Source organism: Chrysemys picta, chromosome 3 (genome assembly GCF_011386835.1).
Source record: "Chrysemys picta bellii isolate R12L10 chromosome 3, ASM1138683v2, whole genome shotgun sequence".
NCBI classification, from domain to species: Eukaryota; Metazoa; Chordata; order Testudines; family Emydidae; genus Chrysemys; species Chrysemys picta.
Genome location: NC_088793.1, coordinates 173,466,417 through 173,480,058, shown reverse-complemented (window position 1 = coordinate 173,480,058; position 13,642 = coordinate 173,466,417). Strand labels below are relative to the sequence as shown.

The following is a 13,642-nucleotide window of genomic DNA, read 5'->3' as shown; positions in this document are numbered from 1 at the left end:
CTATTAGCTTAGTTACTACCACTTGACACCAATTTGGCTCTGTCCCAGGAATGGACACAAATCATAATAGGTGGAACACTAAAATTGCATTAAACCAAAGGATAAAAGTAGCCTGCTAGCATTAGATGCAGAGAAGGCATTCAGTATGATTGTTTTGATATTACTGGAGAAACTTAATTTCAAACTTTAATGTATAGCCTGCACTAAACTGTCCTCCTATTCTTCATGTGCATTTTTTATTTTCGTGTCCTCTCATCGGAGACTTTGTTCTTTTACAGGGATAATGATGTCCATTGTCACTTTGGGGATAACCGAACAGAACTTGTAGTAGCTTTCAGATATTCTGCCTGAAATTTAAAGCACCACAATCCATAATAAAGAATATAAAATTGCTCTCTTTGCAGGTAGTATCCTGCCTTATCTAAGTGAAATACAAACCTCCCTGCAGGGGCACATCTCTGTAGTGTGTGGAAAAAGCTTATCTTAATTCTGACTGAACCACTAATGTCCCAATTAGGTCTAAATTTCATATTATAATATTTCTATCTTGTTGGCATTATGTATTGATATTTATAATGAAGATTAGTTGGGTGTACAGGAAGTCGGGCTAACAAGTGATTTAAAAAAATGAATCGCAGTTAATCACGAGATTTTTAAAAAATCACGATTAATCACAGATTTAATCACACTGTTAATAATAGAATACCATTTATTATATACTTTTTGGATGTTTTCAGCATTTTCAAATATATTGATTTCAATTACAATACAACACAAAGTGTACAGTGCTCATTTTATATTATATTTGATTACGAATATTGGCACTGTAAAAAAGATAAAAGAAATAGTATTTTTCAATTCACCTCATGCAAGTACTGTAGTGCAATCTCTTTATTGTTCGCATGGCACTATTGTAGATGGAGTTGCAAGATATTTGCAATGTATTGCTAAACATTCATATGCCCCTGCATGCTTTGGCCACCATTCCAGAAGACATGCTTCCATGCTGATGACGGGTTCTGTTTGATAACGATCCAAAGCAGTGCAGACTGACACACATTCGTTTTCTTCATTTGAGTCAGATGCTACCAACAGAAGGTTGATTTTCTTTTTTGGTGGTTTGGGGTTTGTAGTTTCTGCATCCAACAGCATGTTCCGCACCTCGGCCCTCTCAGATTTTGGAAGGCACCTCAGATTCTTAAACCTTGGGTCAAGTACTGTAGTTAACTTTAGAAATCTCACATTGATACTTTCTTTACATTTTGTTAAATCTGCGGTGAAAATGTTCTTAAATTGAACAGCATGTGTTGGGTTGTCATCCAAGACTGCTGTAACATGAAATATATGGCAGAATGCGGGTAAAACACAGAGCTGTAGACATACAATTCTCCCCCAAGGAGTTCGGGCACAAATTTAATCAAGACTTTTTCAACGAGCATCATCAGCATGTCCTCTGGAATGGTGGCTGAAGCATGAAGGGGCATATGAATGTTTAGCATATCTGGCATGTAAATACCTTGCAATGCCAGCTACAGTGGTGCCATACAAACACCCGTTCTCACTTTCAGGTGACATTATAAATCAGAAGCGGGCAGCATTATCTTCCATAAATGTAAACAAACTTGTTTGTCTTAGAAATTGGCTGAACAAGAAGTAGGGTTCAGTGGATCTGTAGGTTCTAAAGTTTTACATTGTTTTGTTTTTGAGTGCAGTTATATAACAAAAACCAATCTGCATTTGTAAGTTGCACTTTCACGGTAATGAGGTTGCACTACAGTACTTGTATGAGGTGAATTGAAAAATGCTATTTTGTTTCTTTTTTACAGTGCAAATATTTATCAAAATAATATAAAGTGAACGCTGAATACTTTGTATTCTGTATTGTAATTGAAATCAATATATTTGAAAATGTAGAAAAATCAAAAAATACTTATAAATTAGCTGAGGGGTGAAAACATTATCTACTGTGTGATTACAACTGTGATTAATCACGATTTAAGTCGATTGAAAAAAATAATTTGTTTTGAGTTAATCACTTGTTAACTGCAATTGACAGCCCTAGAAGGAAAATTTACTAAGAAGTTGTAATCGCTGTGCTAAATATTAACTTGTAAAAAAGATCAAACTAAGCTTTCCTGTGTACTGAGTTGTTTATAACCTAGTGAGTTTTAATTTTATTTTTTATCTGTGATAACATTTGACACACTGATTCCTGTGTAACTGTTCCTCTTTCTATGATCTCAAATGCAATAATTAAAAAAAAAAATAGTATAGTCAGACCAGTGTAAGAATACTTTATTTGAGGTGAATGGGTTACTCCTGGGAAATTCTGTGTCAAAAAATTAAAAGTTCTGCACAAAAATATTAAAAATTCCGTGAACAACATTTTGCAAAATCCTGAATATTTTGTTGTCAAAATAATGCAGTCTAATCCAGCTAATTTCAGCTATTTTGGTAATTTATTTAAACTACAATACAATGGATGTAGAACGGGAGTGGGGAGCAGTGGAGGAAATCCCCAAACTCCCTGTGGGTAATAATGTAGCTAGTATTGACCCTTCTAATTATTAGTCAACAAATATACGCAGCCATATGCTCAGTGTTACATCATAAGCAATTGAAGAGCAAGTGAGGACTGGGGACTCAAACTCACAATGTATACTGACTACTGACCATCTCCAAAAACGTCAGTAGCAAATAGTCCATTTTGATAGGAAGTTTTTTCAGTCCAAAAATTTAGACCAGTTCTAATCACTAAAGCACCATAAGCATTTATAAGGCCGCACTTTCCTTTACAATAAGGCTCCTTTACACCACTCTGGCAATGTAAAGGAGCCTTAACATTTTATACCTGTTTTATACTCCTGTGGGAATTCACTAAGCAGGCCGGCTGCTACATTCTCCTCTGCCTGAGAGAACAGAGCCTGTCTCATGCCTACCTCTTCAGAAATACCCCAAAGCTCTGTCGCTCCACGCTGTGTGTCCTGCAATAGCGAGCAAGAGGGCAGTCTCTCTCTCTCTCTCTCTCTCTCTCTCTCTCTTTCTCTGACGAGTCTGCACTGCCAGGGAGTGGGCACATGACTGCTCTTTGGGCTTCCCTTTGCTTCCCCGTCAGAAGTCATTTTTCTGCGGGTAAGCAAAGACATTGGCGGGGGCCATGAAACACAATGATGCAAAATTCCCCGAGGAGTAATGGGTTCCATCCTCTGCTGCCTAAAAGGTTCAAATTTGTGCAATTTTTAAATTGATGAGTTAATGTCTGAACATGGCTGTCAATAAACACTTTGATTTTTTGCAATGTTTATAAGCCTGTGTCTGTCAGCCAAATGTACTAATTGCATTTCTGACTACAGAAGCAATGTATTCTGCTTTATACTAGGTCAGACTTGTGCCAAGTCTTGGTTTTTCCCCTATTTAAAAAATGGACCACCAGGCTAAATTTTGAGCAAGGATAGTTTAGTAACCAATTATATACTTCATTTTATGGCAGATCTGAGTTCTAAATTTGACAGTTGGTAGTATGCAAAACTCTACTGCAGATATGTCAAGTTTAATCTTCCTTGATGCTATAGAAAAGCTTTAAAGAGCTAGCTGCTTTTTAAATGCAAGGATCCTTGATAAGATTGTTTGCAAAGGCAGTGTATAAACCAGAGGTTCCTAAACTCTGGGGCGCAGCCCTGTTCAGGGGGGTGGGGCGGGAGCGCCACCCAGCTCTGCTCCACTCCCAGCCATTTCCCCGACTCCTGGTTCCACGCGTGGCCCCAGCTGCGGTCCCCTTGTCCCTGTCCACATTTTTCCCCCGGCTCCTGACCCCCTGCTCTGGGGGAGGGAGTGTGACCATGAAAAGTTTGAGGACCACTCGTGTAAACTGTAGATGTGAAATGTAGATACAAAATATTTGCAGGCATGGATGAGCTGTCTGGCATAAGAGTTAATGTATTTAACTTTTCAGTATATGTGCTGTTAGGTCAGTGTCCTTGCAGAATGATGACCGGATTTTATTAGAATTGAAACTAAGATTTATGTTCTTATATCGAGGAACAGAGACATAGGCTTTGTCTTCTCTGGAACTTCATCAGCAAAACTTTTGTTGTTCAGGCGTATTAAAAAAACATATGCTTGAACAACAAAAGTTTTATCGACGAAAAGCGCGGGATGAACAGCTCTATGTTGGCAAGAGAGCTCTCCTGCCGACAAAGCTGCAAAGAGTATGGTCACTCATGATATCAACCTTGACTTGAAGTAGTGTGTCAAACTTTCAGGTAGCATTCCAAGCTACTAGTGCATACCATTTTCCTTTGTTGTTTGTGTCCTTATGTACAGGTAGATATGGAAAAGAGCTTGGGGTGAGACTAAAAATGTAATGGCTTATGATTGTTGGCTGGCAAATAGGTCACTGATAAATAAGCTGCCTGGGCAGAAAACTGTGCTCCTAGGATGATTAGTCATTTTAAGGGTTAACATAACAAACAACAAACCAAAAAAAAAAAGCTTTATTGTACTGTTATTCCTCTTGTCTAACTCTGAAAATATTTTGCTATCTTATTTCTCCCAAACACGACTGACTTTAGTTAGTTTGAAATCCGTGAAATCTAGATATGATCACAAATGCATAGGATCTTTTTTCCTTTTAGCTCAAAAGAATTGATTTCAGATATTTCTTTTGACTGTGTCATTAGTAAGATGGTGTGAATTGATAAAGCACTAATTGCATTGTGGCCCCATCAACTGTGTAAAACTCTGCAGTCTGGTGGTAGGAGGACAACTTTAAGAGCTTCACCTCCCAAACATTGATGAATTTAAAAATTGTTTTTCTGTTTGGATTTGAAAGTAAACACTTTCTTGACAGTCTTTCCTCCCCCCCCCCCCCGCCTCCATTCCAATTTATAGTGTTAAATCATCCTGCCTGTGAAAAAATCTGCAGGTGGGTGCTCAAGAGGGGTTCCTCAAAGAGATTCCTCACACTGTCCCTTTTCTTGGGTGGAATTTTCCTGGAAAATGACGCATGGCTTGTCCACAAACCTGGTGGAACTGCACTGTCCCTTGCTCCTCAAATGTTTACAGTCAAGCTGGCCTTCTAAAGTCTCTTTCAGGTTGCCACCAAGATCCATTTGTGGAGGGGCACGTCAGAAAAGATATTGCACCTCTGTCTGTGTTGCCTCTTTCACCTAAAGTTCCTGGTGTGCCTGGCCCACTTTGGACCCAAGAATGCTTTTTGCAGGGTTTAGAGGGAGGGGCCAGAGTTGTAGATGCCAGTGAGCCCCTCTTTTCTCAGTATGCAGAATCTGTTTTTGTTTGTTTGTTTGTTTGTTTTTTTCCTCTGTGCAAGGGATCTAGAGGAGGATGATCTGGGCCAATCTGCGTAGCTGCAAGAATGACTTTAGCACACGCTTCAGAAAACATATGCACACAATGAGGACCTGCTGAGTACAGTTCAGTGCATACTTTTGTCTGTATATTGACTGTGGACCACATCAATATAATTAGGGCCCTACCAAATTCACAGTCCATTTTGGTCAACTTCACGGTCATAGGATTTTAAAAATAGTAAAAGGTTTCAGAGTAGCAGCCGTGTTAGTCTGTATCCGCAAAAAGAAGAACAGGAGGACTTGTGGCACCTTAGAGACTAACAAATTTATTAGAGCATAAGCTTTCGTGGACTACAGCCCACTTCTTCGGATGCATATAGAATGGAACATATATTGAGGAGATATATATACACACATACAGAGAGCATAAACAGGTGGGAGTTGTCTTACCACCTCTGAGAGGCCAATTAATTAAGAGAAAAAAAACTTTTGAAGTGATAATCAAGCTAGCCCAGCACAGACAGACAGTTAGATAACAAGTGTGAGAATACCCACAAGGGGAGACAGATTCAATGTTTGTAATGGCCCAACCATTCCCAGTCCTTATTCAAACCGGAGTTGATTGTGTCTAGTTTGCATATCAATTCTAGCTCTAACTGTCTGTCTGTGCTGGGCTAGCTTGATTATCACTTCAAAAGTTTTTTTTCTCTTAATTAATTGGCCTCTCAGAGGTGGTAAGACAACTCCCACCTGTTTATGCTCTCTGTATGTGTGTATATATATCTCCTCAATATATGTTCCATTCTATATGCATCCGAAGAAGTGGGCTGTAGTCCACGAAAGCTTATGCTCTAATAAATTTGTTAGTCTCTAAGGTGCCAAAAATAGTAAACTTCATGATTCCAGCTATTTAAATCTGAAATGTCATGGTGTTGTAATTGTAGGGGTCCTGACCCAAAAAGGAGTTGTGTGTGGGGTCACAAGGTTATTTTGGGGAGGGGTGTGTGGTACTGTTACCTTTACTACGTTGCTTCTGCTGACGGTGGTGCTGCCTTCAGAGCTGGGCAGCTGGAGAGTGGTGGCTGCTGGTTGGGAGCCCAGCTCTGGAGGCAGGCACCGCTAGCAGCAGCTCAGAAGTAAGGATGACATGGTATTGCCACCCTTACTTCTGCACTGCGGCTAGTGGGGTGCTGCCTTCAGAGCTGGGTGCCGGGCCGACAGCCATTGCTCTCTGGCCACCCGGTTCTGAAGGAAGCACAGAAGTAAAGGTGGCAATACTGTGACTCCCCTAAAATTACCTTGGGACCCCCTGCAACTCCCTTTTGGGTCAGGACCCCCAATTTGAGAAGTGCTGGTCTCCCTTCTGACGTCTGTGCAGTATAGGGTAAAGCACACAAGACCAGATTTATCAGTCTGTGACGTGTTTTTCATGGCTGTGAAATTGGTAGGGCCCTAACAATAATTCAGGGTTTATCTACACTTGAAAGTTAGTGTGGATTAAGGTAGGGTGTGAATTTAAAGCATAATAGCTGTTCCTGATTAACTCTGTGTGGACCATTCTGATTCCAGAACAAGAATTTCTAACAGTTAAGAGATTTTATGAATTTTTTATAGTTGTCATATTTTCCTAGTCCTTAGTGCTGTGGAAATAAATTTAAAAAAATCTTTGATGGTTGCTACAATGTGTTTTAAAACAGCATAGTAAGTCTTTTATATCCATTTATAGAATATCGGGGTTGGAAGGAACCTCTGGAGGTCATCTAGTCCAACCCCCTGCTCAAAGCAGGACCAATCCCCAGACAGATTTTTTGCCCCAGATCCCTAAATGGTCCCCTCAAGGATTGAACTCACAACCCTGGGTTTAGCAGGCCAATGCTCAACCCACTGAGCTATCCCTTCCCCATATCTCTGATGTAATAGTGTAATTTTATAAGATGAAAAAATATCTTCTAGGTTTATAATCTTTACATTGTTCAGTCCTCTTTGTTAACTTTTATAACCAGTTTAAAGTGCTATTGTTGTTTGCTGCCTCATTTATTGCTCTTCAGAAGAGTTGTCTACAACTATTGGGGAAATCCTGTTCCTTGCTTCAAAACTTTTTGTTTTACAAAAATACCATTTGAACCATTTTTAGGCAAAGCTATAATCAGTTTAGCCTGACGCCCCAAATAGGCAGACATTTGACAATATGAGAAATATATAGTTTTATGCAATTCTTAGTTGACTGACCACCCACCTACCCCCTCTTCAAACGATACAGTAGTCTGCCTACACTGGTTTAAATCAGCATTGAATGTCATCTGTAAAAGGTTTTGGCTTTTTTGGGGTGGGGTGGGGGATGTTAGTAGAGGGGAATTAACATTTTGTGGAAGGAGGTTTTTAAGTGTCAATAGATCCTTTGCTCATTAACTGACATAACTGGCTTTTGTTTTTGTTTAGCACACATCTGATCTACCAAGCAAGGCTCTTTGCAATTGCACCTCATCAAAAGGGGAAAGTTCAAGAAGAACCTGTTTCGGGTATTCAGAATAAGCAAGCACATCATTTTGACTGGGCCTTAAATAAACTGGATACCTCTGTCAGAAAAACTGGCCGCATTACTAGAGCTTTTCTACTAAGAATCTTCAACGACATGTGCAGAACAGGTAAAGCTGCTTTTCATTATATGCTAAGTAGACATTTCATTTTAAAGTTTTTGTCATGCTCGTTTAACATGCTCATTTAAAGTTGTGCAGTGCTCCCTTTTAATGTCTGGCAGCCGCCTGCTTTGTCCACTGCTTGCAGGAAGAGCCGCCTGTTCCAGCTAGCTGGTGGGGGCTTGGAACCAGGGTGTACTGCCAGCCCCCCATCAGCGCCCCTAAGTTCCCTGTGCAGCAGCTTCCAGCAGTCTAGAAATTGCAGCTATCCCTCCCGCCACTGCCATGTGCTGCTCCTGCCCTCTGCCTTGGAGCTGCTCCCCGAGCCTCCTGCTTGCTGTGCGGGGGGGGGAGGGGGGAGGAGAGAGGGTAATGTCAGGGTGTCCCCTTACCCCCTGCTTACCCCTTCTTCTCCATATAGAGCAGGGTGGGGACAGGGACAGAGAGAGACAGAGAGAGCCTGGGGCAGCAGCTGCTGACTCAACTTCCTGATCCACTTAAAAAGACAATGCTTTTAAGAGTGGATCAGCTTACTTAAAGGAGCAGTGTGCATCTCTCTCTCCCACACACAAGGTGTGTGTCTGTCTGCTATGCTGTCTCCCCTCCTTCCTGTTCATGCTGCCTTGATGAGAGGCTACATTAACAACAATGTGTTAACCTTTGAGGGCTCAGCTGAGTGCTAATTCATCATTTAGCAGCAAGGTATTCCCTGGGAAATAAGACACCCTCTTGCACCCTCTAACTCCACAATCATCATAGCTGTGAACAATATTACATTGTTTATTTAAAATGTATAGTGTGTGTATATATATGTGTGTGTGTGTATAAATAAAAATATTTTTTTTGGTCTGGTGAAAAAAATGTCCCTGGAACGTACCCCCGCCCCCCAATGTACATTAATTCTTAGCGGAAATTGGATTTGCTTAACATCATTTTGCTTAAAGTCGCATTTTTCAGGAACATAACTGCAATGTTAAGTGAGGAGTTACTGTATTAACTTGTATGTAAGAGACCAGTGACCATGATAAAGCAACAAACCTTCACTCTTCCACTATTGTGGTAGAGGGGAGTAGCAGAAAAATCTGGTACTAGTTCAGGCAGATGTTCAGTGTGCTTTTATTATCTCCGAATGAGTTGCCTGTGCTATTTTACGTACATCAGAGCAACAAGCTATCTTTCCCTTTGCTGAACATCATCTTTCACTGTGTCCTATCTAAGCTTGGTTATAAAACTGGAACAGGGATTGTCTTTTTTTTCTCTGTACAGCACATGTAAAAATTGTGGCTATAAGGAACGACACTGTATCTTTAAGATGCTGGTTATTGCTGAAGGTGAACTGAAAAGGAAAAAAAACTGAGATTATCCCAGATTCCCCTGTAATTAGATTATTTATGTGGTGAATGCTCCAAACAAGTTAAATTTCAAAAGTTTTCTTCATCCTCCTTTCCCAAAAGTGGGTTTATTTATTTTAAAGTTAAACTGATTTCACTGTTGAATGCTCCCACAGGAAGTTTTTTGAGGACATCGAACACGCATGGTTTTGCAGATAACTGTTAACATACCTAGGGGCTCGATTCTTTTCCTTCTCTCATTAATATTTTCTAGCTATCTTTTTTTAGCACTTTTTTTTTTTGGTCTGAGCTTTAATTTTGTCTTTTCTCTGGGTGTCCCCTCTCTCCTTGAAAAGTCATGTTATTGCAGTAATTAAGTGGCTGAGGCCAGTTTAGGAATCGTCCCTTTCAGTTCTGTCAAGAACTCAGATATTATCATTGGTTTCTATAGGATCCAGTCAGGGTCGGCTCTAGGTTTTTTGCTGCCCCCCTTCCTCCCCCCCCTGCACCCTCCTGCTGCCCCAGCCCATGGTCACTGGTAACTTGCTCCTAGGGCGGGTCATTCAGCAGGAATTTTGGATGTGCACAGAACACAGACAGGATTGGTTCCCATATGGTTACCAAACTGCAGTAAAGTGTAACAATTTTCAGCTTGTGTGATTGAAGGCTATCTGGATGCATATTATAAGACTGTCCTACATTAAATGAGGAAAAGTTGAGGTGCCTTTATTATTCTTTTGTTCCATTCTTTATTTCTGTGGGGAATTTGCCAATGCAATATCACTGTCTTCCTTTTAAACAAATAAAACTAAAACTTAAAAATAATAATAAAACAAAAAGCAATGGCGGCTGAAAATAGCAATTCCAGTCCTAATAACCACTGGGAAGCATTTCTTGCTCAATTTATTCTACTTTTTCCTACAGCAAGTTACAGTGGATCAGTATATTTGATTTGGGAGAAATGAAGTAACAGCTGCCCAAATTGACCTTGAGCACTCCTGAATTTTGAGGGTGTTCAAATCTGGAAGGCAGGTGCTGGATTCCCTTTCTGAATATTAGCTAAGTCTGGAAAAGAAAAGTCAATTTCTGCTTCCATGGCTCAGAAGTGTAAATCCTCCTACCTGCCTGGTATTGTATCTAAAGCTGCCCAGTCTAGTAGAGCCTTCCCTCCCTTACTTTTCATTTTAAATTCTAGTGGGATCCATGTACCTGCCTTGCTAGGCTTCAGATAGAGAGGTGCAATGTCCATTTAGTCCACACAACTCTTTCTTTGGGTGAGAGCCCAGGGCTGGGGTGTCAGGAGGTGCGGGGGGGGAGGGGGAGGGGAGAAGAGCACATGGCTGGGGCGGCGGGGGGGGGAGAGCACAGGGCTGGGGCGGCAGGGAGGGCGGGGGGGGGGAAGAGCCCAGGGCTGAGGTGGGGGGCGGCAAAAAACCTAGAGCTGGCTCTGTTCCTACCATTTACAGCAAGGTGTAGCATGAGGTTTCAGTTCTACACTCCTTCCCCCTCCCTTTCCTGTTAATTGCGGCTGAGGGAATGCTGGGAAATGTAGTTCTTTCCCTGCTCCAGGGCTGGCTCTATAGGCAGGGAGCTAACAAAGGAACTACGGCTCCCTGTTGGTTCTCAACTCTCATGCTGGATTCTTGCGCACCTGCAAATTTGCCACCCCAAGCACCTGCTTATCTTTGCTGGTGCCTAGAGCCGGCCCTGGGTCCAGTCCTCTCAATTGAAGTGAATGCAGAATCATTCTTGAACAGGATCCAGCCTATTATTCATTCAAGGTTAGGGTCAGAACAGCCTTATCAAGAAAGATGTTCCCCACTAGAAGAGTACTGTTTTTCAGTCAAGGGTTCTAAGTCCTCGGTCATGAGCACGAGTTATTCCTTTTTGATCTTTGATTAAGTTATACTAATAAGCAGATTAATTACAGATACAAACTGAGGTTTTAGTTTGGCTGTGTAAATAAGTTCCCCATTGCTAATATCTTTAAGCTTGCATTATTTGTCCTGCAACATCAAAGATGCTCCTTCTTTGATAGAAAGAGTAGCTTGAAAGTTGGCATGAAGTAGCTCAAGCCGCTCATTTACACTTGAGTTGCACTGGTGCAGTTTGCCCCAGTTTTTATAAAAGAGTAGACTAGGATTTGAAACTGGTCAAGGTTTAAACCAATGTTGGACATCTCCATCTGGGGGTTGCGCTGATGCATTATCTTTCTTCTCCTGTGTTTGATTTATGCCTGCTTTCTCTTTCTTTGTCTTTTGTCTTCTTTCCAGTTCACATTTCTGTCTTTATTAATATTGGACTTTCATTCTCATTTTCCCTTTTTTCTCCTCACCTCTTTTCCATTCTCCCTTCCCACCTGTCTTGATTCTCTGTCCTCCTTTCCTACCTGTGAATAGCTTGTCTGCATTAGTGTTCCTTTCCCATAAACATTGTTCGCAGTCAGTAGTTTGCAGATGTAGCATCTTGTACACATGGACACCTTTTTTTTAAAAAAATCTCTCAAGGTGTGGGTTTAGACTCCATCCATCTTAAAGGGATTTCTTCTTATGCTGCAAGGGATTAATTGTTTTACCTTGTAGTTATTTTATTCTGTTTTATACTTCCTTTTTTACAGTTCCTGTACATAATTTATAGTGACTAATTTACATTATAAAGCATTAATGGCATTTTTGTGAGTTGCATGACTAGCTCAAGAATTTGATTATTCCTCACAGTGTTGAGTAGAGGTCTGCTTCTGTTTGACAGTATTAACAAAACCATAATATAACCCATGCACACCAAAAAACCCAGCCCATCACGAACAGCAATTATTGTCTCTCCTATATTTTATTTTCTGTATCTGATGCTCTAATGCAGCACTTACTTTCTGTCACAGGAGTAGTCCATCTGATGTAATGAGGCCTCTCTATTAAGGTGGTACCCTAAGAAAGGGGTATAGGTACATGCTGCTTTAAAGTAGGTAGACTTTTCAAAGAGACTTGAAGATTTCTTCTAAAATTAGAGTTTGCAGTTTGCTTGCTTATGAAGTCCTGAGTGCACTGTACCCCTTCCCTCTCTTAATCCTTCTCTTGTAGGGGTCCTGCTACAACCTGCCCCACTGGTCCGCCCAAGAAAGCCAGACCGGCAGTGGTTATTTTTCTCTGGTACCCCTGGGGCTGAGTATTAGAGTTGGAGGAACTCTAGAGGTAGACCTTGTCACAGGCTCCTTTCCCAAACTGTAGACCAATGTACAGAGTAATCACCATATTCATATTTAGATGATACTTAAGTAACCATGTTAACAAGATAATAATTCTGTCTTGGGACAAATGGATGCGGAGGCTGAAAAACAAATGTTAATCATCTCAGGATGTATTGGTTGTTCAAGTTGGTATGATGTCAGCTCATTCTGAAGTATCTTGCTAATATTCTCCAACCATGTCTCAAAAATATTTGTCCAAAAGTTTTTTCTCTATCAGCAGTATACAATGAGAAGATGAAGTGGCAATGTTTGTTCATGTATGGATGGAAGAATTCAGGGCAGTAGCCAGTCTGAGTTCAGGGACTTGTATATCTTACATTACTGAAACTACCAGATGATTGACTTGGTAACTGTATAGCATCCTTGCATTCTGGTGGAAATCATTATTTTTAAGTGTAATTATGAAATACTGTCACCTGATTTTTCCTAGATGTCCTGTTTAACAAAAAACGAAATTGGGACAAAAGTTTCATGTGTGTATTTCAAAAGGACACTGTCAAGATTTTTAGGTTCTAGATTTAATTTATTGTAGCTTTATAACGTTTTAGTTGTATATATTTTTTACTTAAATTTAACATTTCCCCCTAAATCTTCACTTTTCAGTTCATCATAATAGAAGAAATTTAGTGTGGCATGAGTCATTCAGACATACGCTTAGTGAATAAGAATCCATATTTGTCAGCATCTTCAATTTATACAGCCATAAACTTCGTTCAGCTTGCTTTATGAACAAAAATTGGAGATTAAGTCGTTTAAACAATAACATAGCAACAAAATAACAAACTGAGTAAATGAAAAGGCAAACTCAAAAAGATTATAGATTCCTCTCTCCCCTCCACCCCCCCAAGTGAATTTAATGCTGATGCAAGGTACTAGATCATCACTGCTAAAAATGAAATTCTCTCTGTGAAGAAAATGCCTAAATTAGAGACAACTGCATTGTGAGATTTTTACATGCTGCATTGTCTATAAGCGTCAACCCTGACTTGGAATGATAACTTTTAGAAGTTGGCAGATAATTGTCTTCATTCTTATTCAGTTGTTGACCTCTTTATGAGAATGGAAACATGAGTGCTAGCTGGGGTGGTGGACGTTCCATGGCATGGATACTTGTTCACTCGG

At 40.4% G+C, this 13,642-nt stretch overlaps 1 protein-coding gene across 2 annotated transcripts in view; it reads left to right on the top strand.

Moving 5' to 3' along the window:
- LRPPRC (leucine rich pentatricopeptide repeat containing) overlaps positions 1-13,642 on the top strand; it is a 163,134-nt gene that overhangs the window by 7,225 nt on the left and 142,267 nt on the right. The window contains exons 2-3 of one of the 2 annotated variants that reach the window (XM_065589551.1): positions 5,330-5,432; positions 7,749-7,954. In XM_065589551.1, coding sequence (XP_065445623.1) covers positions 7,942-7,954 — 13 coding nt within the window. In that variant the 5' untranslated portion in view covers positions 5,330-5,432; positions 7,749-7,941. The remainder of the gene's footprint in view (positions 1-5,329; positions 5,433-7,748; positions 7,955-13,642) is intronic. The other variant, XM_005296109.5, reaches the window with a different exon arrangement.